General features: G+C 38.2%; 1 protein-coding gene across 6 annotated transcripts in view; it reads left to right on the top strand.

Moving 5' to 3' along the window:
- TTC29 (tetratricopeptide repeat domain 29) overlaps nucleotides 1–18,474 on the top strand; it is a 193,925-nt gene extending 175,451 nt beyond the window's left edge. For all 6 annotated transcript variants that reach the window (XM_064651728.1, XM_064651725.1, XM_064651724.1 and 3 more), the window contains exons 11-12: nucleotides 17,766–17,839; nucleotides 18,213–18,474. In XM_064651728.1, coding sequence (XP_064507798.1) covers nucleotides 17,766–17,803 — 38 coding nt within the window. In that variant the 3' untranslated portion in view covers nucleotides 17,804–17,839; nucleotides 18,213–18,474. The remainder of the gene's footprint in view (nucleotides 1–17,765; nucleotides 17,840–18,212) is intronic.
- Nucleotides 18,475–22,619: the final 4,145 nt, after the last annotated feature.

Here is a 22,619-nt window from a genome sequence, read left to right as displayed (position 1 = left end):
TTTTTGAAAAATACGTCTTGCATTGTGTTTTAAACAACCTTAAAAAATTCTGTTTTTCTGGGCATGGTATGGAAGTATACAGCTGTTCAGGGAAAAAAAAGATGCAGACTTGTTGTTCAACACATGCAACACTACCCTTTGATATCTTTTTTTGGACTTTGTAATAATGCTGTAACTACCGCTGTTCACAAATATTTTATTTATAAAAACTGTCCTCCCACAGGGCAGCTGCAGACGATCTGCAAGCTGAAGACTAGCCTGCAAACTCCACTCGCTCTAGGAAATGGTGCTGCTGTTTGTAAATATCAGTGCTTGGGCTGGGATTTTTAATAACTAGTAGTGTGCTCCCAATTTCAGTATATAGAGCAAGAGATCTAGCTCTTGAGTAAAGTCTTGAGGTAACAATTTAGCATCCACTCTTTCCATGATGATGCTGTTGTGTTCAGCTGTTGATAAAAACAGTCTGAATGCTTTTACATTAGCACAACAGGCAGAATTACTCTTATTTTTACAAGAAAAAAAATAATCATTTGATATCTTGGAGACATCAGCACTCACAAACTATCATTTGTTAGTAGCTTTTGAATGAAAGCCAAATAGGTGTTAATGCTCAGAAAATGTCAAATTTAATAGAATGAGTTTTAGTCACCAAAAAGATGAAATGGAGAGAGTGACAAAAATCCCCAGACAGAGTTTAACAGGAAGTCTTCTTTCCTACATAGAAAATTGGAAGACTTTCTATGTAGGTTTTTTATGTTAACCCTTCTCTAATCTCTGTGATTAGAGATTGTGCTTTTCTGATAGTAACATGATATACTGAAAAAATTACTGTAGTAAGCCAGATCAAAGGCTGTCTAGTCTGGTGTCTGTCCAGCAGTGGCTAAAAGATTAGGAAAAAATATAAGGACAGGAAATTTGGAAACAATTCTTCTGCCTGGTATTCTCTCCACATCTTAAGCAGCCTGCAAGTTAGGGACTTTCTGAAGAAGAATTTGAATCTGGATCCCACTATACTTCATAGGCTTTTCTGTATTTGTCCATTCACTTCTCCGGTGGGTTTCTTACTGTTGCATGACTTTGGCAGCCAAGACACCTCATTGAATTTCACAACTGAAATACAACATCCTTGAATCTACCCTTAGCTCATTGTTTTGCAGCTTCAGTTGTTGTCCCTCAACTTTGGCTCAATAAGAAAGAGTGAATTATCATTTCTCACTCTTTTTCTTCATGGCACTCATGAAAATAGGTACATCTCTTTATGTCCCCCCATCAGTCATCTTTCTATCAAGCTGAAGCTTGCAATCTTCCAGTGCATGAGACATTTTCCATATGTGCATTAATTCACATTTATCAAAACTGAATTTTATCTGATGCTTTATTACCCAGTCACAAAATCTTTTTGAAGTTTTTTAAAGTTTTCATTTTGATTACCCTGTGTAATTTTGTATCAGCAGTAGGTTCTATCACTTTGCTGTTGACTAACATTTTGTGGTGTTGTTTGGGGTTTTTTAAAACATTTACTATACAAATTCAGCCTTAGATCCCTGTTGAATTCACTACTGGTGTGTCCTCCTAATGAAAATCAATCCATCTATTCTTACCTTTAGTTTCTATCTTTAACTAGTTGTTAATCCAGAGAAGGTATCTGAAGCATTCTGGAAATCTAATCAGCCGGGTAATATTCATCCAGATCTCACGTTTTCCTCAAAAGAAAATAACCTCATGAGATCTCTACAAAAGCTATCTTGATTTCTTTTCCTCCTTATAGCATTTTAATTTACTTATCTATCATTATGTCCTGTATTAGAGTTGTAGCTAATTTGCCTGGTATGAAAGTTAGATTTTTACTGGACTCTCCTACCGTGGCACATTCTTGGTTTTAATTAATGTCTTGTTTGGCACTTCATATTATTTTTGTATTGAGACTGATTTAAGCAATACATGTGTATGTGTCCTTTAAACCTCTTGAGCACATACCCTTTTCTTGCCTGATTTATTTGTCAGTTTGCTCTAATCCTCTAAGGGTATTTCAGTTTGGGACTGTTCCTCTCTTATCTAAAAAATAAAAACGCTGATGTGGATCTCTGCTGGAGGTCTTCCTTAGTGACCACCATCCCAAGAATACATTTCACCTTTCTGCTGTTATCTTTTATTCCTTGAGTTCTCTTTCAACTTTTTCTTTTTTGTCTGTGTGTTTGTTTTACTGAGAAAAAAAAATTAAGAAGAAACGTGCAATGATTTAATGATGCTATTTCCCACTATTTTATTGCAAGGACACTAAGAGAAAGAGGAGAACAATACAATTTACAGAGATGTGGTACCTGACATCGGTGCTCTGTTGTCTTTGTGTGGTCGTCATAAAATAAAGTGGACTAAGTCGTATTTTTCTGCCTATACCCTGAAAACTTTCAGCTTTTATATTTTACAAAATTCTCTTCAGTATCTTGGCATCATGAAAATCAGTGTTAGAGTTCAGTTTAAATCCAGGTAGTCATCAGCTACTCAGAGGTGCAGAGGGTGTCAAGTTGATGTTCCTGGGTTGTAGCAGAGAGCAGGTTTCTGTCTCAGTGGCAAATGAGCAGGATACAAAGTGACTGCAGAACAGCTAAGTTCTCCTGGCTATCCAAGGGAACTTCTGACAGGCCTGTCAAACTACAGAGGCCCTGATTCTACTTTTAATTAAGAGCAATATATTAGAGGCATCTGTACCTTCCTTCTTGCATGTTGAAAAGTTCAGGGGAAGCTTCCACAGTAAGCAGCGTCAGAATACAACCTTATGTGGTAACTAAACTTTTAGTGACTTGTGGTTTTCCCCTGTATTGTCTTGTTCCTTAATTGTTTGAAAAAAAATAATATTACTGTATTGTTCATGACAATTTCCGCTCTTTTTTCCTTCATCCTTCTTTTCACATTTTTGATGTCTTCAGGGATTTCTTCCACCTTTTTCTTGCAATTCTTTCCTGATAGGGGCTTCTTATTCTCTCCTCACAGCATTGGCTAAATAATCAGAGATGAAGTTTGGTTCAATAGCAAAGTGCCATTGTTTGAATTTAAAGATAACAACCTAATTGAATTGAGAGTGGAAAAAGAGGCTTACTCGAGGGATATTGCTTTAAGCTGTCTGCAGAATTAGGCAAATACCACTGCATTAGATATTTGAAGAAAACTTTTAACCTCCTTGGGGAAAAAAATGGAGAGAAGAGTTCAGTGAAGCTGTCCTAGAAGACTTTGGATACTTGAGATAAAGGGAGAGAGAGAGAAAGGATTTGTAATGCGTAGGTGTAGTGAAACAGTAGAAAGCATCAGCACTCAAACAAGGAAAGATTTGTATCTTCTTTAAGTTTTACCTGGTCACACAAAAAGTGGGAGCAGGGATTTGAAAGAAACAAAAAATGCAATTTGTGGTCCCTTGTGGCTAATTTTTGCCTGATCTTCTGTTTGTAAAGGAGTCCCTAAAGGTTCTAGGCTTGCTAACTTGTTCTGGAAATGTCAGAAGATGCAGTGTGTGTGCTCTGTGGTATGTTGGGCAAGCTTTCAAAGTTATCTTTAAGAGCTGGAATGTTACATTTTTGCCAAATCACATTTTCTCACCAGTGTATGATGTATTCTTGAATTAAGATGTCATGATTTGTTTAAATGTCTGAAAAAAAAGAAAGAATGAAAAATGACAAAAAATTCATGTCCTTTTTTCAAAGCTTAACTTTTAATCCTTTACTTTACAGTGTCCTAAGACTGCTAGTTTTTCTATTTACTCTCTTTATATAGTCAAGACTTGCATTTAAAAGAACAATACGTAGAAGCATGTAGGTAAAAATGTAACCTTTGATTGATATTATATAACCTTTTTGTGTTAAAAATAAACATTAGGGACTTTTCTTAAGGGGGGCGTTAATATTTCAACAAAGAAGATTATATTATATAAATGCTACAGTTGGACTATAAAATTCTAAAGGTATTGATTCAAGCTTGTAAACTGAAAAACTGAGATCCTCAGGCACTCCTTGATGCCTGTGATTCAGTGACTCAGTTTTGGGAGAGTAGCATATGATGCTCTTTATGGCTCCTTTGTATTCAAGATAATTCTTTATGGTCTGTTTAAAGACTATTGAGGATCCTAGTTAGTGTGTTTTTCATTTCTCTCCCCCCTTTTCCTAATTTTTATCACATCTTTAGAAGTGAGGTTCAACCATAATCTTAGTATAGCTGGGGAGAGAGGAAATACAAATACAGTTTTAAGATTAAGTTTTTAAATTTTTTATCATTAAGATTTTAATCTTAAGATTAATTGTTTTAAGATGAACCACTGGAGAGGGCCACAAAGATGATGAGGAGTCTGGAACATCTCTCTTATGGGGAGAGACTGCAGGAGCTGGGCCTGTTTGGTCTGGAGAAGATAGAGAAGGGATCTCATCAGTGCACATCATGCCCAGAGACAGGATGAGGAGCTATGTCCTTAGACTGAAACATAAGAAGTTTCACCTCAACATGAGGAAGAACTTCTTTATGCTGAGAGTGGCAGAGCTCTGGAACAGGCTGCCCAGGGAGGTCGTGGAGTCCCGCTCTCTGGAGACATTCCAAGCCCACATGGATGTGTTCCTTTGTGACTTGCTTTAGGTGACTCTGCCTTGGCAGAGGGGTTGGACTAGATGATCTCCAGAGGTCCCTTCCAACCCTAACAATTCCATGATTCTGTGAGTCTGCGACTTGAGTTGCTGACTTGAGTGCAAGGTAGAAGCTTCGATCCAATGTTTTACTGACAATATCTAGCTGTGTAAAAAATGTTTCATTAGAATGACCATGTTTCACTTGCCAGTAGTGGAAGAATTCAGTTCAGGTTATTAAAATTACAGCCATCTAGTACCAATTTCCCCAGTGGTTAATAAAGAGACTTGTGAAGTTGTACAAAGTCAGGATTCAGTCCAGACCTGAACCAGTAATTTAGCAGTGCTGCAGTTTATATTAGGTTGTTTGTTTACCCTTACTTTTGGTGAATAGGTATGTCCTTAGCAAACATATTATATACAAAATAATCAGTTAACGTTGTCTTACTGAATTTAGTGGTGCATAAAGAGATCCAGAACTCTTCAAATAAATCTCTCATTTCATAATTTAAACTTCTCTTCTAAAACTGCTTTTAAAATACCAGTAGCTATAGTGTTTATTTATTTATAAATGATTTTTGTGTGTGCATGTGTGATTAAACTTTAGACTAAGTTATAATAAAATACTTTGTTTTGTTACAGCATTACTTAAAAGCTCATGGGGAGCTGGGTTGTAACTATTTCTCTCTGTGACCTGTTTTTCCTATAAAACAGGAAAACAAATTTCATACTAAATTTGCCTTTTCATATAGTTGCTAATTGTGAAGCTATTTTACCATTACAAACAATAATATTAATGTAAGTATATAAAAGAGATGTGTATTTGAGATGTCTATGCTTTTATTATAGGTGAACTTGGCCATCTCTAAATTAACAATGTCTTAGGAGACCATAGAATGATTCCTCTCTCTGAATTCCACTTAGATGTCCAGAACAATGAATAGCAAGAAAGACTGACCAAAATCAGAAGTGATTTAACTGTTTTACAGATGTACCTCCATGGACGTAGTCATTCTGGTCTGAATCGGGTAACGTTTTCAGTAACATAACACATCAAAATGAGACCCTCAGTTGTGCTTCAAATCAAAGTCTCATGGTCTGTGCAAGTCACTCACATGTTGCTTTGTCTAATCTGATCTCTCCCCTTCACAGCTCTACCCAGGTATTACAAAGAACTAAACTTAGACTTAAGCCTGGTGGAATTTTCCAAGTCTGAGGTGGTGAGACTGTGTTACTCAAGAAATGCCCACTTTTGGGAAAGATTTAAACTGTTGAAGTCTCACTGTTGAATTACTGTGGACTCCATCCATCTTGTTGAAGAGCAACTTTTCTGTCTGTCCTCTATGTGTTGACAAATCTGACCTCAGTACCTCATAAGCCAGTTTTGGTTCCATGTCTTGGCTTGAATTCATGCTGTACCAAATCTGTAAGAGTAGTTTCTAGTCAGAAATTCCTTGTATAAAGTATTTGAATATGCCATCTTTTTGAAAGAACAGTTACTTGGCTACAAATGCCGTTATGAAAGATGAAGATCTTTAGTGTCAGCAAAAAAGTAGAAGAGAATATTCCTTTTAAGGTATTGCTTATCTCCTCTGCACTCGGGAAGGAGTAAAATCATACAGAATTAAATACCAATCATAATGGTATGGTTAGTTTACATGTGAATATTGTGCAAAAATTGGTACTTAGATTTGTACTAGTATTAGGAAACTAATCTGAAAGTTGTTTTATTTGCATATTAAACAATTGCATCAACAAATCTGTTAAACAAACATGTAGTTTGAAGTTCTTACCCGGAAGTAGAACGCACAAAAACTAACACTGACTTTGTTGTCTCTTCTTTCAAGAAAATGGACTTGCAGATATTAAACGGGTTCAAAATGTTTAATTTAATTACTGTTAAAATTGAAGTCAGTGACTAGAAAGGGCATGTAGTGAAAATGTGCATTGCAGCTTATCCTAAAGAAAGAAATATTGGGCTGATGAAAGTAACCTATACAGAATGTGAAATAACAACCATGTGGTGGCATATTAGGAATGCCTCTTCATAGATGTGCAAGTTTTATTTCACATTGTCCTCACCCTTCTCAATAAGAATGACTGATGGCTTCACTTTGTGATTTCCCAGCTTTTAAGAGTCTATTTTTATTTATTTTTTATGACCAACCTTACACTTGTTAAATGTAATTTTTGCTTTATATAACATAGAAAAGAGCACATCTGCAGTATGCTGTCCCATGAATTAACAAGAATGACTGGACATAAGACAAGAAATCCTTTAAAAACATATGTTCACATTAAATATCTGGGCTATCTCAGTAAAGGAGGTCTTATGGGGTCATTTTTGATGCAGTGCAAGTAAACCATTTCTGCTCTTCTGCAATAGTTTCTTTCAGGTTTATATTGAGCTTGTATAAAGGCACATTACATAAATAAGGGCTTAGTTTTTACATTAGTCTTTTACATCTTGGATTCTAACTAAATCCTTGTTTTTACCAACTTGATGCTTAAGAGATATTGATTTCTGCTACGCATGACTATGGTGTTTGTTTTGATATGCCTGGGATTAAAAACAAAATTAACACGCATAATCAGTTTTCTTAGAATTAGAAAGGGTGCTTTGGTACCTCTGGTTACGTTCTTCTGAAGAAAAAGGAGAGTAAAAGAGATGTGATAATAAAGGGATCGATTTATTCAATCACTGGGTATAAAAACATTAGCCCTGGGAAAGGCCCTTCTTCTAAGAGCTTTAGCTGCCCAGTCTCACTTGTGTGGCACAAAATAATTTGCATTTTTAGAGAAGATTCATGTCTTCTGTGAGCTCTAGTGAAACATGAATAAATTGCTTTCTTTTCCTCTTTTTCTGATTTTATAAAGCTGAATCCATTAGGGGCTGAGTCAAACTGTAATGAAAGAAAGGCAACAACTGAGATGATGGAAACCCTGGATTAGATTTCTTAGTAGTCCAAGCCCAGCTGTCACGGCCTGCGTGTCAAGTTAGTGCTCTTCGGGGAGGCCTGACAGTACATGTGAATATTTTTTTTAACTGCTGTGTTACAACAGGTCCCTAAAGCAGCGAGGAATTAAACAGAGGTGCAGAGATTAAGAAATAAATAGAGCCACAGCGAGCAGTTCACTGGAGAGATTTGCAGGCGGGCAAGCAAACCTTCCCAAGGCTGTTATCCCGCTGCCAGCAGCCTGGCAGGCTCGCCTGTGACCCGCCGTGCTCCCTGTGTGCACTCCAGGTTCCCGCGGGCGCCGAGGATGCGTGGCTCGTGTTACCGGCACAGCCTGGAGAGTTCACCACGAATCCAGGCGCAGCTCAAACGAAGCTTCTGAGAGAGGTTGGCGTTTTTATTCCTTCCCATTACAAAAATCCTTCTCAGCTGGCTCATCATATAATAGGTACAATCCTAGCAGAACCCAGAAGAAGCCAAAGTACAGTTTCTAGTTTTGTGCCTAGTAAATGAACTTGCACAGCAGGATCAAACCAGGGCTCTGCTGTAGAGAAGGGCGATCAAGATCTGTGCCTGTGAAATATTCCTTCTGTTGGAACAAGGCTTTACTTGGAGATTCTGAAACCTCCAAGTAGAGATGTCTTATTCTAATTTATAGCCATAAATTTTGTCTATTATACCGCATGAGGTTTGCTATGAGGTAGGACTGTGATTTGATCAGAACACACAAATTCCAACATGGATTTTAAGGAGAAAGCTACAATATTGGTTTTACCGCGAAGACCTGCTTTCCTATCAAAGCACCAAACATTCATCTGAGTACAGACTGGTGTTAAATTATCAAATTACTGTTACCAAGAATCTTCTTTCTAATTCTTGGAACTTATCCAGCTTCCAAAGAGATACTCATATCCTCCCATGAAAGGGATCATGGCACAGTCAAGGGGTCCCCAATATGTTCAAATAGCTAATTCATCTTAAGTTCTACATTTGCTTTATAAATTTGGGGAAATTAGGATATTTTCAAACCTAAGATAATTTCAAAATGGATTTCCTGGATTCTGGGAACAGGGTTTGTTTACTTTTTTAAAAAATTCTGCCGGAATGCCTATCAGACTTGTGCCCTGGGGAAAAAAAATCTTTATTTCTTAGCTGGTGACTTCACATGATTTACCTCATTTTAGGAAGGGACTTCAAACCAGCAGCAGCTATAACCAAAATGGTGTCTGCTGATGCCTTTGTGAGAGACAGAACTGAGCAGCAACACGTAAATAACCCTGTTTCCTTTTCTCCCCTTACATTGTGGTTGTGGAAAAGATCCAAAAGAAACCAGATCACCCACTGCTACTCTCAGTCCCTTGTGCTTAAAAGTATGTGCCTCCCCTCAGCCTCATTAAGTGTCTGCCACACTGAGAGTACCTGGTGGTGACTCTCATCACAGCCTTGTCAATGTGGTCGAGGAGTGGAGTGGCAAGGGCAACATCTTTTACTTTAGGAAGACATTTTTTTGCCTGGTGGATTCTTCTAAACTCTACTGTACCTAGAGCAAAACAGTGTGATTGGTATGGCATAATTCAAAGTGAATTTAAAATTCCTGAAGTCAAATGTTTTCTAAAAAGATCTGTTTTGAAGCAATTTGGCAAAGCTGACATAGCCATGCTAACTTCAGTGAACTGCACTGGTTGCATCACTTGAGAATTGGGCCCAGAGTAGCCAGAGCATTTATTTTTAAATTCTAGCTTCTACTGGCATGTTCTTGAAAGTCTCTGTAGTTCTATAACTTTCTAAAGCAGCTCACAAGTCTTATGCTGACTGCTAATAAAACAGAAAATCCATTTCCATTTTTCAGTGTAATCTTTTTTTCATGCGAATCTATTTCTCATCAAAAGAAGTGGTTGACTGGCGTGAAAGCTGGAGTTCTCTACTTATCTGTGAAGACAGAAGACAAGTAGTGGCCTTTCAAGTTGTCCCATGTTGTCTGGAAGAACGTGGCCATAAATTCAAAAACTAAGAGGGAGAAACCAAACACTCTACATTTCTCTGACCAGTGAAAGTATTGTTCCCAATCCCTAGTGAAGAGAAGTAGGTCTGATCTATGATTGTATGATCTCAGTGAGGAAGGCTGAGGCAAAGGACCTTCTCCAAAGTGTCTGTGGGAGAGGTATCTCCCATAGCATTATATCCATGACACCACATGTGACTGCAAGGACCCTGCATAAATCAGGACCTTTATTTCCAGCAACTGGTTTTTTGCTGGTTATTTTTAAGAGATAAGTAGGAGCACTTTGTATCAGTCTTAGAAGGGGACTTCAGCTGCTACAGGGAACAATATTCTCCCCAGACAACTTCAGTCACAAGAAAACTGATACTTCCATAATGGAGTCCGTATCTTCTTTTTAAAGAACATAATCTTCCAGACAGTTCCCTACATCTCCTTAGCCAGAGAAAATGCACTCATGCCTAAGGTGCACTAGAAGATGTAAAGCTAAACTCAAGTAAGGAGAAAAAAAATCTCCCTGGTATTCTTTTTTTTTTTTTTGTCTTTAGCAGATGCATTGCTGGATTTTCTCTGCCTCACTGGCTTCCATTTCTGTACCTAGATGATACCTTTGGCTAAGCTCTTGGAAGACGGTTTTCCAGGCAAAAACCCCCACGTTATAGAGACCTCAGATTTGTGAGCCACCAGGCAGAGTAGTCAGTGGACATGCTGAAAGTCTCAACTGTGAGGAGGTCCTCTTACATCTAATTACAGAAGAGTAGGTATACCTTTAGAGGCCAGAAAACACAGAGCCAAACCAGAACATAAAGAATGAGATCTGCAGAACAAGAAACTCTTAACAAAACTGCATAGAATGCTCATGTCAAAATAGAGAGATAAAGTAAAAAGAACTAAAATCAGAGATACTTGTAGTCAGAGCAGCCTGATACTGTATTTGAACCTCAGTATCCTAATGGCATGAAGTTAAGCAAGAGGACATGTTTAAGTAATCTGTGTTCTCAGCTTTCCCTCCCTTGGGACACCTGTGAGGAACCTGAATTTCAGAGAAAGGGGTGCTAAGCACTCTGACAGCCATGTCCTTTGAAGACACACCAAGCTGCATATTCAGAAATAAATATTACACACTGCCAGTGTGTAGTACTGAGCTCCTCTGTTCAGTGGCATGTTTTCCTCCATGGGTAGGAGATGGTGTTTACAAAATACAGGTATGAATGTGTGTCCTGCTATCCTGTCTTGCAGGTTCTAATTGTGCCTTTACACCAAGTACTTAACAGACAAAATGCACTATGTCTATACGAGTAAAGGATAAAGTTTTGTGTGTAGTCATGCAAGAAAGTTGCATAGTAAGTGCAAAAAGTACATTCTCAAGCAGAGTACTGAAACGTTTTACAGGACAAAGATTGTAGTGATTTGGGGGAAACCAGCAAGAATTTTTCAGTGTAGTGGCTTTGGTGTGAATTGGTATCAGAATCATCACTATGTCTGAAATCTGTGTTTTCACATCTACTGTATCGTAATTATTTCCAGAGCACCTGAAATACCCAGCTTTGCTTTATTTTAAAGTGAATAAATGATAAAATGATAATTCTGCTCATGAATTGGCAACAAATATGCTGCTTCTGTTATGATCAGTATCTTGTCAGAAACATCAGTCCACTTAGTGTTTCTTTGTCCTTTGCAATGAGAATAAATTTCGTTCATAACTCCAAAGATATATGTTAAAACTTCTGTGCATATATCACTGAGGTAGACACATTTCTGTGAAAGTCTGTAGGAATACCTCTGAAAATACTGGCAAAAGTTCTCTGAGACTATAAAATAGCGCTTCTGTGAGCGAGATAAGGGTTTCCTTTCATAAGGATTTCTGAGTAGCTTTTGGGCTCGGTCTTTAGTGATAGCTCATGCTCTCAGCAGAGACAGAGGTAGTAGAAGTGGTTTTGTACTGCTTGTATGTTCTCTCCTCACCAGCTCCTCAGGGTAGCCAAAGGCAAGTCTAGCTTCTCCAAGAGCCTTTGCTCGGAAGGTCCCTCTGGGATTTGTCCTGTCTTTAGGAGAGAGCAAGCAGGTTCCAGTTGTGATCTTCATTCCAAATCTGGACTGGGGAGGGGTGGTAGTGAAAGAAAAGAAACCCTTCTCTGGGCCATCTGGGAATTCTCCTGTGCTCTGTGGAAACTTTAAATAACCAGCTGGGCAGATGCTCACCTGCTCCGTGTTGCTGGAAAAGTGCCTTTGACTGAGAAAGTTTAAAGACACTGAATTGGAAATGTTGTTTGCCTAATTTCTCCCTACCTTGGTTGGAGTATACCCAGAGATGAGATGCTGTATTGAAATTTTAAGCTAGTAGTTTGGATTTTATGTAGAATTTGTTGATAGTAAAGGTAAAACTATAAACTAAAAACTGGCAGCTATTTTGTTTGTGTTTCTTCATGTTTGAAGTGATCTTCTTGGTGATTGTTTTTCAAAGCTGAATACTCTGTGTCACCAATATTTGTGTAGAATTTTTCTGATCTCTAACTTCCAGGTGTACAAAAGACACAGTGTCATATTTTGGCCTTGAGAAAAATCCTTGGTTTCCTACCTACGGTCAAAAATATGATCTCTTATTTAAAATTAATATTCAACAAATAGTTTGTGTAAAACTGTTGCTATACTATACTGTCCCATACACGAGTAACAACAAACAGAACTGAAAAATGTAAGATCAAGAGAGATTTCCACTGTTGTACAAATGTCTGGAACATGCCCAAACTATGTAAGAGAGGAAGATTAATTTGTCTGAGGACTGTTGAATATGAATAAGTAAACAATGGAAGTTATTAGTCAGGGAAAAATTCATATTCCCATTAGGTTTTCTCACCCAAACCAGAAAAACCTGGCACTTTCTTTATAGCGCCATAATCCAAGTAGGCTCTTCAAAGCATATGAAATAAATTCTTCTTCTCATTCATAAACTTACCCATCTGTGAAGCCTTTATTCAGAGAAACCTACCTGCTCAAGTGCTTGCTGTAGTTCATTAAAGTCTCCCATTTGTACTCATAAAGACTCATTCATTGCTCTGAATAATACATACAATGTACTGAAAGAGAACCAACTCTTGCTGTTACAATCTAAATTAAACAACTTTGTTTAATAAAAGAAGCACTGTCTCACTTCTAACTAGGCCATAAGCCCTAAGGGCCTTGTATGTGTGTGATTATTTATTTATTTATTTTTGCCAAATTGTCCTACAAGGATCTGAAAGCCGAGTGAACCGAGGCGACTGAATTGTTTCTCTTTCTCTGCCCTCTCAGAAAGACTGAGGCTAGCATGGGCATGACTGTACTGAAGCAAATACTCGTCCATAAACTTACTCTGAAATGCAGTTGGATGATCTCCTGTCTTTTTCTCGGTCCCACCTTCTAACCTTTCTAATCTTGAGAGTTCATCTCCATTATATGTGGCTCTTACAAATGCCCATGATTAATAACTGCTGTGATTCATTAGCCTGTGTTGTTGGTATTGTTTCCCCAATGGGAGCATTTGCTATCTAGGGATAGCCCATGATTACTCTGCCTTATGGAACAGTGAGATGCTTTCAATCTAATGCGCTGTCCATGTTTTAGCATAAAATAATATTAAGGCATCCACATAATGGAACCGTCTGAAGATCCATTTTATTAAGCACTGGAAGAAAATGTGTGTGTGTGTGTGTGTGTGTTTGCATGTGCAAGGGGAATATAATCAGCAAATCTGTTTCACCAGAAACATAATTTCCATGAGGGTGTCGTGTAAAGACGCAGCTATTTTGAGGTATAGTTCTTGGGACGTGGGGATGAAAAAATACTCTCTAGCCAATATCTCACCTGGTACAATTAACTGACTCAAATTGTATACGGCCTATTCAAAGAAGGAAAAATAGGGAACAGAGGTAGTAGGTTTATTGTATTTATTCCATTTTGCGGGTATTTATTTTAAATGCAATCTACCTTCAAGTACACAGCTGTACTGCTCTTAAAAGATTACTGTTTCAAGTTACTTCACATACCTTAACAGAGCATGTAACCTTTTTACATTATATGATCAACTTTTTGACAGTGCAGGGCCAGCACAGCTAATGGAATAATAGCCTGCAGGGTCCAGCTAAATGATATACGAATATAATCAACCTTTGTGATGACTATTCAAAAGTAATCCCTTTAGCTTTCAACTGCAACATATATTTCAACCGGGCAAAGCCGTATGAAGAAAATCTCTGCAGACTCCACTGATACAATATGGCCTTCATATCCCCACAGTGTGTTTGCTGCTCACAGTGAGTTTTAAATTTAAGGTAATGGCTACTGTATATTCATGTGAGCATAGAACAATACCTTTGATTTGTTGGAGAAATGTTACATTAGCTACCAAGGGCCCTATTCAGTAAACTTTGACACAACCCTTATATATGGTTTACTGCTTATTCTAAATGGAATATGCCTGATAAAAATGGTTTGCATGCCCAAATTGTACAAATTCATTAATCTTTATATTCATACAACCTCCAAGTACAACTGCCTCCATTCCAAGTGAACCTAGTCAGGATACATGGTTAAACAGGTTGGCCCAACCTACTTTTAAAAATGCAATGCATCAATTTTCATTTATCAAGACAGAAAAAAAAGTAGGAAGATTGTCTACAAGTGTGTGATGTGCATATTGTTGGCAGTAATATTATTTTATGCTCTATCTTTGTTCCTCCTCCATCATTCTACGGATTACATAACTGAAAACAGCTGCATGACCTTTAAAAATGCAAGTAATTTTTAAATTACAGTAATGGCTTATATCTCATCAGCTCATTACATCAACGTGATAATATGTTGAGATAGTCTTGTTTTCTCTCCCTTTTGTGACAAAGATGCAGTATTGGCTAATATGTAATCTGAATATGTGGAATTAATTCTGTTAGAGGAAAATATATGTAATGAAAACACTGTGTTGCCTTGTATTACTACTTTTGTATGTACAATATAGCAAGAGTTTGCTCCCATTAACAGGAGTTGCAGATGTGGCCTTGTTTTCATGTGTGCACCTGAAAACATGTAAAAACATAACGGCACTGTTATCATATTTTGTTTGAGGTGTTGTGTTATGTGTTATGGGATTACATGCCACTTGAATAAGTTGGCTATCATGCAAGAGTAGGAGAGGCTACAGGCTTTTCTCCTATTTGCCATGTCACTTCTTGAGCCAGCACAAAACTTGTGCATCCTCAGCATCCTGCAGCAGGGAGTTCCAAGGATGAGTTGACAACACACAAAGAAGCCCTTCCTTTGTATCCAAGGCCACCACCTGCTGCTTTCAGTATATCCCACCTCATTCTTTCATTGGAAGAGACAGTGAAAAATGGTTTCTAGGTCACCTTCTGCATGCTACCCTCATTCTTACTTTTGTCATCTCCTCGGAATATTGCCTATTTTTTTTCCAAAGCAGTTTCTGCTGCCCAAAACAATAGTGCTCGTATGACTTCATCACTTCGTGGAGCTTTCAGTGAAATTCTTGTTTAATAGATTCCAACAGTCTCTGAACAATGCAAAACTTGGATTTGAATGCTCTCCCATTGAATGGGCATGCAAGTTCAGGAACACAGGTGTTGCCTCTTTCATTTTCTTTATAATCTTTTGAGAGAATGGTGCCTAAAATTCCTGTCCTCTCAGGAGTTAGTTGTAGCTTCAGTCTTTGTAGGTGTACGTTTTGCAGGCTTTCATTCTTTTATATGACTTTTCATTAATTATATCATGTAAAGGTCTCGCAGCCCTGCATTGCTTTTTCCCAGGAACATAATGAAATAACATGATTTTTAGAAGTGTAACATTCTTTAGATAGGCACACGTAAACAGCAAGAATAGAGATGCCAATTCTAGCCACACTGAAAATTCGGTCAGACAATTTTAATTATATTTTATCAACAGCAGTGGTAACATGTCAGGAACATTCTATTATGATTAATTGTATTTACATGCTATTAATACATATTAATGTTTATCTCCACATTTTGCACAGCACAATAAGATGGGAGGAGAATGCTTGATGGTGTGATCTGTGATGGTATATATGTATTATCATTATGAATATGAGATGCTTTTATTGTTCCCAAATAGCATAGGCCAAACAAATGCCAAGAAAACATTTATGGCTCAGTATTCCATCAGTTATCCTTGATACGCTTATTATATGCTGAGAGGGCAGAACTGTTAATCAGGCAATAATAGCTTGGTGTCCAAGTGTGAAGGCAAAAGGCCAAAAGGTGCATGAGAAAAGCAATTTATGCTCTAACTCCCCATCTGTCACATACACATCCCCACAGTCTTTTGCATGTGCAAGATACGTCACAGTCAGAGACGCTTTTATGTGAATTTGCTTGGAAATACGTGTTACTGTACCTGGTCACATTTTGGGCTTGAATCACCCACTTGTCCGGCACCACTTTTTAAACAAAGAGACTCCTCTAGAAAGAGCAATAACCAGCTGTGCTGGTGTAAAGCTGGGGTGGGACAATGTAGTTCTGACCCCTGTTGGCACCTCTGAACTGCCTGGGGGTCTCGGCTGCTTCACACTGTTTGAGTGCCTAAACCAAACCGAGCACAGCCCCTTGTATTCAATTGGGTTTTATTAGATTTTTTTTCATTTAGACAAGGTCTGCTAGGAAAAGGAGTTTCCATTGATATAGTTTAGGCCTGGTTTCAGAACATGTTACCTGGAATAATTACACTGTTAAATACAGAGTAAACCACTAACGTACACAGTGCCCTCATACAAAATGAGACTTCATAGACAACTTAACACTAATTCTGAGATATTCTTCATAGATTTGCTTATCCTACTCTTACTTGTATACAGTGGATGAAGTGATAGTCAGCAATTATACTTAATAAAAGCCTATGATATGATGAAACAGAAATCTTATTGAGTCTTGAGTGGTCCAGTAGCTTTAATCTGTTCCAAATATTGCACTAGCGGAGACACTGCTTTGAACATTATTTTTCATCCCCACCAGAACTGTGTTAATATATTTACTTTGGACATGAATGGATGCCGTATAAACACCACTGGTATTGCTGAGACTAAAAGACCAAGTCCAGTTTAGGCATCACAGTACACAGAGGTAGTGACAAACTGAGGAGGATCCAGTTAAGGATTATACAGAGGTCAGAAAACATGAGTTCCTTTCAAATATTGAAGAGACTGCATTTGCACAGCCTCAGAAAGAGAAGATTAGAGAAAGGAAAATAGTCTCTCAAGTTATAAGGAGTTATTATAACAGAGAACAATGTTCCATTGCTTTTCATGTCTACCAAAGATAAAACAAGAAAAAGAAATCAGTTTAATTTGCAATAAATATTTATCTTAAGTATTAGGGAAGAAACTGAGCGATAAGATTGTGAAGCACTGGAACAGAGAGATTAGGGATGTTGTGAAACAGCCTTCATCAGAAACCTTTGAGAATAGATGTCAGGATGGACTAGATATATGTGCACTTTCTCCATTTGAGGAGGTGAACCAGATCAGTGGTTCCCAAAATAAGAAACAATCCCCCAGGGATGGTGTGGCTGTAATGAGGCAGAGGGAGGTGTACTGCCGAAGAGTCACTGGGAATGGAATAGAAAGCGCAGCAAGGAGGTGGGAATTTGGTATGAAAATGGAGTGAGGAAGGAACAAGGGTGAGCATCACTGATCATGGGAGCAAAAGAAGCTTATGGCTGTCAAGAACTGCAGAGTTATGCCATGGCCTCCCAGCCACCTATTCATTAGATCACATCCCCTGAGAGGTGACAGCCTTTCTTATTCAACCTCCTCACCCTACTCTTGCTTCCTGCACTGCTCACTTCTTCCCCTGCATGGTCTTCTTACTGCCTGCCATCTTTCAGTGCTCTCTTTGCCATCGTCTTCTCCCAAATGCGTCTCCCTTGTTGGCTCCCCAGCTGGTCCCACCTGGACCTGTCCTGTAAAATCAGCCCGTTGGAGAACCACTGCACAGGAGTGCAAGAAATAAAAGCAGAAATCCCTGTCAGTTTTGTATTTCTGGGATTATATCTTATGTGTCTCACCTTTGTGTTGTCTTAGATTTCTTTCTCTTGTGACTTTTTACTGTGTTACATGTTTTTCTAATAAACCTTCTATGGCTTTTTTCCATTAAGAGTCTTGTGAGTCTAAAACACTAATGCACTTTTTTTTTTTTTAAATAACAGAACTTGATAAAGAAACAAGTGCCTCAAAGCCTCTGTGAGCCTCTGTCCAAGACACCAGTTCTAGTTCCTTCCTGGTATAGTATTTGTTCTTAATTCGTAGTCTTTATACCAATATACTGATTTTTGCAAGTTGTCATTGCTATCAACACTTAACCTGATTTTGACAGGAAATCACACATCATCTCTATTTTACTTTGTCCAAATAACAGTATTTTTACTGCTCATAAATGAATGAATTCACACTTCCCTCAGATTTTTTAGATGTGTTTTAGAATTTAACTGCCTTTGATCATGTAATTGCTTTTAATTTACAGACATAAGCCTTTGAGACAGAAAAAATCTATTAATCAGATGCTGAACCCAAGTATAAAATATGTAGATATTGATATATATATACATAAACTTATGACATTTTACTATTTTTCTATTTGCTGTTTTTCATTCTAGAGGATGCCTCCTTACTGACAGAGGAGCTGATAGATGTATAATGAGTACAGGAAGATCCTTGAGGAGACATGCAACAAAGCAGGAATTTCAGCAGGGATTTTGTCATTAAAATGGGAGCACAGTGTTGCAGTACAAATATCTGAGAGCTCTAAGATATATTATGACTGAAATGTGGCTTCAATGTGTATTACATGTTTTTATCAAAAATAGCTGGTGTTGTTGAAATAAATAAAAACAAAGAAAAAGAGTAGTAGAACAGAAAGTTTATACTTTGTGCCCCTAATGCTTAATGTCTTCCAAAGTGTCAATATGCTCCCGTTAAGATATTAAACATCATTTATGCCTACAGAATGGGAATCCAAGCCACTCAATAACTTGTAAGGTCAGTTTCCAAATGTGTCCAGAGAATTTTCTTTAAAGCCCATATAATTATCCCTTTCAGAAAAACTTATTCATAGGACTACCAGTGATTTTATCATGTGTGCTCAATGGCTGGGGTTCAACTGTAGCTTAGAATAGATCCAGCCTGGGTGGCACACTGTGGTGCAACTTTGATCTAATCTACAACATAGGTTGGACCCAAAACACAACTAAGTTTGCTTAAAGTATGATTGGGTATACTCATGAAACTGTTGGAAGCCAGTACAATCAAAGCATTTGGAATGCTATTAACTGTCTCAAGTGCAACATCAGTCTATATTCACAGCTGAAACAACTGTATTTAGCAATGAAAGTGCATCCGGTGAAATACCTGTACATCACATTTTCAGAACTGAAGCCAAAACTCCCCTTTTAGCAAGGCCTGTGGGCAGAGAAGAATTGTCTGAGATTGAACAAAGGCAAATGCAGGGGCCTGCATCTGGGGAGGAATAAACCCAGACACCAGTTCAGGCTGGGGCCAACCTGCTGGAAAGCAGCTCTGTGGAGAAGGACCTGGGGGTCCTAATGGACAACAGGCTGTCCATGAGCCAGCTGTGTGCCCTGGGGGCCAAGAAGGCCCATGGTATCCTGTGGGGCATTAGGAAGAGCATTGCCAGCAGGCCAAGGGAGGTGATCCTGCCCCTCTGCTCAGCCCTGGTGAGGCCACATCTGGAGTTCTGTGTCCAGTTCTGGGCACCTCAGTACAAGAGACACATGGAGCTCCTGGAGTCGGTGTGGAGGGCTGTGAAAGACGGTTGAGGGACTGGAGCATCTCTCATATGAGGGAAGACTGAAGGAGTTGGGCCTGTTCAACTTTGAAAAGAGACAACTGAGAGAGGCCCTCATCAATGCTGGTAAGTATCTGAAGGGAGGGTGCCAAGAGGATGGATCCAGGCTCTTCTCAGTGGTGCCAAGCAGTAGGACAAGAGGCAGAAACTGATGCCCAGGAAGTTCCACCTGAACCTGAAGAAGAACTTCTTTACTGTGTGGGTGACCATGCACTGGAACAGATTGCCCAGAAAGGCTGTGGAGTCTCCCTCACTGGAGATACTCAAGAATCATCTGGACACAATCCTCTGCCATGTGCTCTGGGATGACCTGCTTGAGCAGGGAGGTTGGATTAGATGACCCACTGTGGTCCCTTTCAGCCTGACCCATCCTGTGATCCTGTGTTTCACACCATCAAGGTAAACTAAAATTCTGCTTGATTCTTTCTGATAAATAATCTGAAGCACTGAGGTTGGACTCAGTGTGGAGAATTTCCCATTTTGAGCTGACGACATTCTGACAGTGGGTTCCCCACATGACCTGCAGCATCTGACTCCTGTGGTCTTCACAGTCCTCAGAGGACATTTGCCTGCTGCCATCACTGCTGGCCTGAAAAAGAATTAGAGGACAGAAGATGGCAGGTATCACATTGCAAAATATACATAAAAACAGGATTGAAACCTTTGAATTTTATTTAGGAAAATTGATGCAAGCTTTCATAATTTCATGTATTAGAAAACCCCTTCTTTTAATTATATAAGCAGAGCTTTCTGACTCCCAGTAGCCAACCATTCCTTCCTTTAAACGGAGCTGTCCAGATTCAGAGTTTGAAGCAAGGTCCATTAGACCTGTAATCAGTTTTTATGACAGTCTTTGAGCAAGCAATAGCTTTTGCCATAGCAATAACTCAATTCACACTTTTCTTCACGATTGCAAGCTGAGTAACTGGTTGACATGTGACAGTAGGATTTCTCCCTGTTAAGGAATGGTAAAAATGTATCATTAACCAGCTCTTACTAGACTATTTTTGATCAAAATGCTGTATGCATGCAAAGTGGTTACAAATACCTCAATAATTTTATTATTTTATTTAGAGATCTTTATTGTCTGAACACCAAGCTTATTATAGCAGTGGCAATTCAGAGTGCTTTTGCAAGGCTGAAAAGTTGTATAGAAATGTTCCTACATGCAATTATGCACACACATAGGCATACAAATCTCTTTACTAAAGTGTTAAAAAGAGCTAAACATTTTATGAAAACCAGGAAGAGAAACAGGACTATGAATTAAATATAAAAGCCATCTATGTTGTTTACCCCTTAAGTTTATCCCTTTTATTTTAATGCTATTGATATGAAATAAGAAAAACATGATAAAACCAACACAATTTTGTAAATAATATCTTAAAAATCACATTAATCTACAAGCTCTTCTAATCTTGAGAAGTACAGCATGACTGCTTGTAAGAGATTACTATTTTTAGATATTTGGAATTTCTTTTAGCAGAATATTGTTGAAAGAAATGACATATTTGAATCTGGCCTTCATAATAAAAAAAAAATTATAACATGAACCATGCAGACATTCTAGAAAAGACAATTAGCATTTGTCAAGGACAAGTTTCTAAACTCTTAAGGGCTTTTAACCTCACATAGATTTCTGCAGCAACTGAACATTCTGTGTATGTGTCCCCAAAGTTATTGTGTAGTCATATTAAATAGCACCCATGATCATCACTATTTTTTGCCAATCTTAACTTGTTACTACGTGATAACTCTTGTATGCTTGTGAAAAAAATGGTCATGCATCAATCCTCTAGAGCATTAACTCTCCCATACTTTTTAACAACACTTTTTTGTCATAAAGCTTTTAATAAAAATAAGGGGAAATGCATCATCTTATAATAATGTAAATGTGAGTTCTGTTCTTCAGAGGCAAGAAGCTTTAGGAGCAAATTATGCTTATTGAGCTAAATGTACCTGCCTCCCATCCCAGTAACTATTTGTCTGACGAGTAACCCTCAGTCTAGCAGAGTGCAGGCATTGCTCTGCTCCTTACAGACTTTTTCCAGTGGGAAAATTATGGCTCTGCTTCCCCCTTCAAATTAAGGGGGCAAGGAGGTTAGGCAGGATGTTGATCCATACATTATACTTAGGACAGGATCCTGGAATAAACCTCTCAGCTGTTAGAAACTGTCAGAGCTCCGTGGGTCATGGCAGGCCTCGGTGTAACACCTCACATGCTCCAGCTGAAAGCTCAGTGCTCACTGGTACTCGGCTGTGGTATCGACCCACTGCTACTTCAGAAGAAAAATCACCACTTTCTGAATTACCAGTGCTCTCCCAACATTTTTCCTTTGGTGATCTCATGTCAGACATAGTCCTGCTTATAAGATCTGCTGAGATCAGAACTCGAATTAGTATAATAGAACTTTTGTCTTTTGTCTCTTTACATGAGAGGTGCTCTAATTCTTTTAAGGGGCTCCTCATAGGGAACAGTGTTATTCTCCACTCTGCCTCGTTCTTTATCATTGCAATCCTTCCTCCAAGTTTTCCTAGAAAGCATCTAATCCCCTGACCCTTAAGACTTTGCAATCAGAAAGGAGGACTCAAGCATAAGAATTGCAGTTACAAGTTTTTCTGTGCTCTGAGAAATTACAGGCATGGTTGACTTTAATGAAGTTAGGAAAGCAGGCAAATCAATTTAGCCTATAACACCAATTGTCTGATTCAAACAAAAGAACTTGTCAAACATATTATAGCAGGCAAATCTGTGAATAGTCCTGAACTGTAATACTGATGTCTCTAAAATCTACATTTTGTGGGTGCCTAAGGTATGCAAGGCTGGCAATTAAGATTGCTTTTTGAATAGGGTTTTAGTAGGTTTCACTGTGGATATATCAGGTAGTATTGGCTACCAGTTCATAACAGAGAGGAAGGATTCTGTTTATAATTATGAAAAGCATGTTTTCTGACCATTAATAGGGTATATCTTGTTAATTATGATGATATATAAGGTGTTTCACCTATGATGCCATTTAGAAAATTAATGTTTGAGTCACAGAAAGGTTATTGCCCTTCTGGAAGGAATCCATTCATCTCTAAATAGGCCATCCAAATATAGACTAAGAAATACACTATATATAATTACCTAGAAATAGATGGAATAAATAAGATTGATGATAGGTATTACTAAAGCCACACTTTAGTTTCCTACTAG

Source organism: Pseudopipra pipra, chromosome 4, assembly GCF_036250125.1.
Source record: "Pseudopipra pipra isolate bDixPip1 chromosome 4, bDixPip1.hap1, whole genome shotgun sequence".
In the NCBI taxonomy this organism is placed as follows: Eukaryota; Metazoa; Chordata; class Aves; order Passeriformes; family Pipridae; genus Pseudopipra; species Pseudopipra pipra.
Note: the sequence above shows the minus strand (reverse complement) of the source record. Positions and strands in the feature narration are given on the sequence as shown.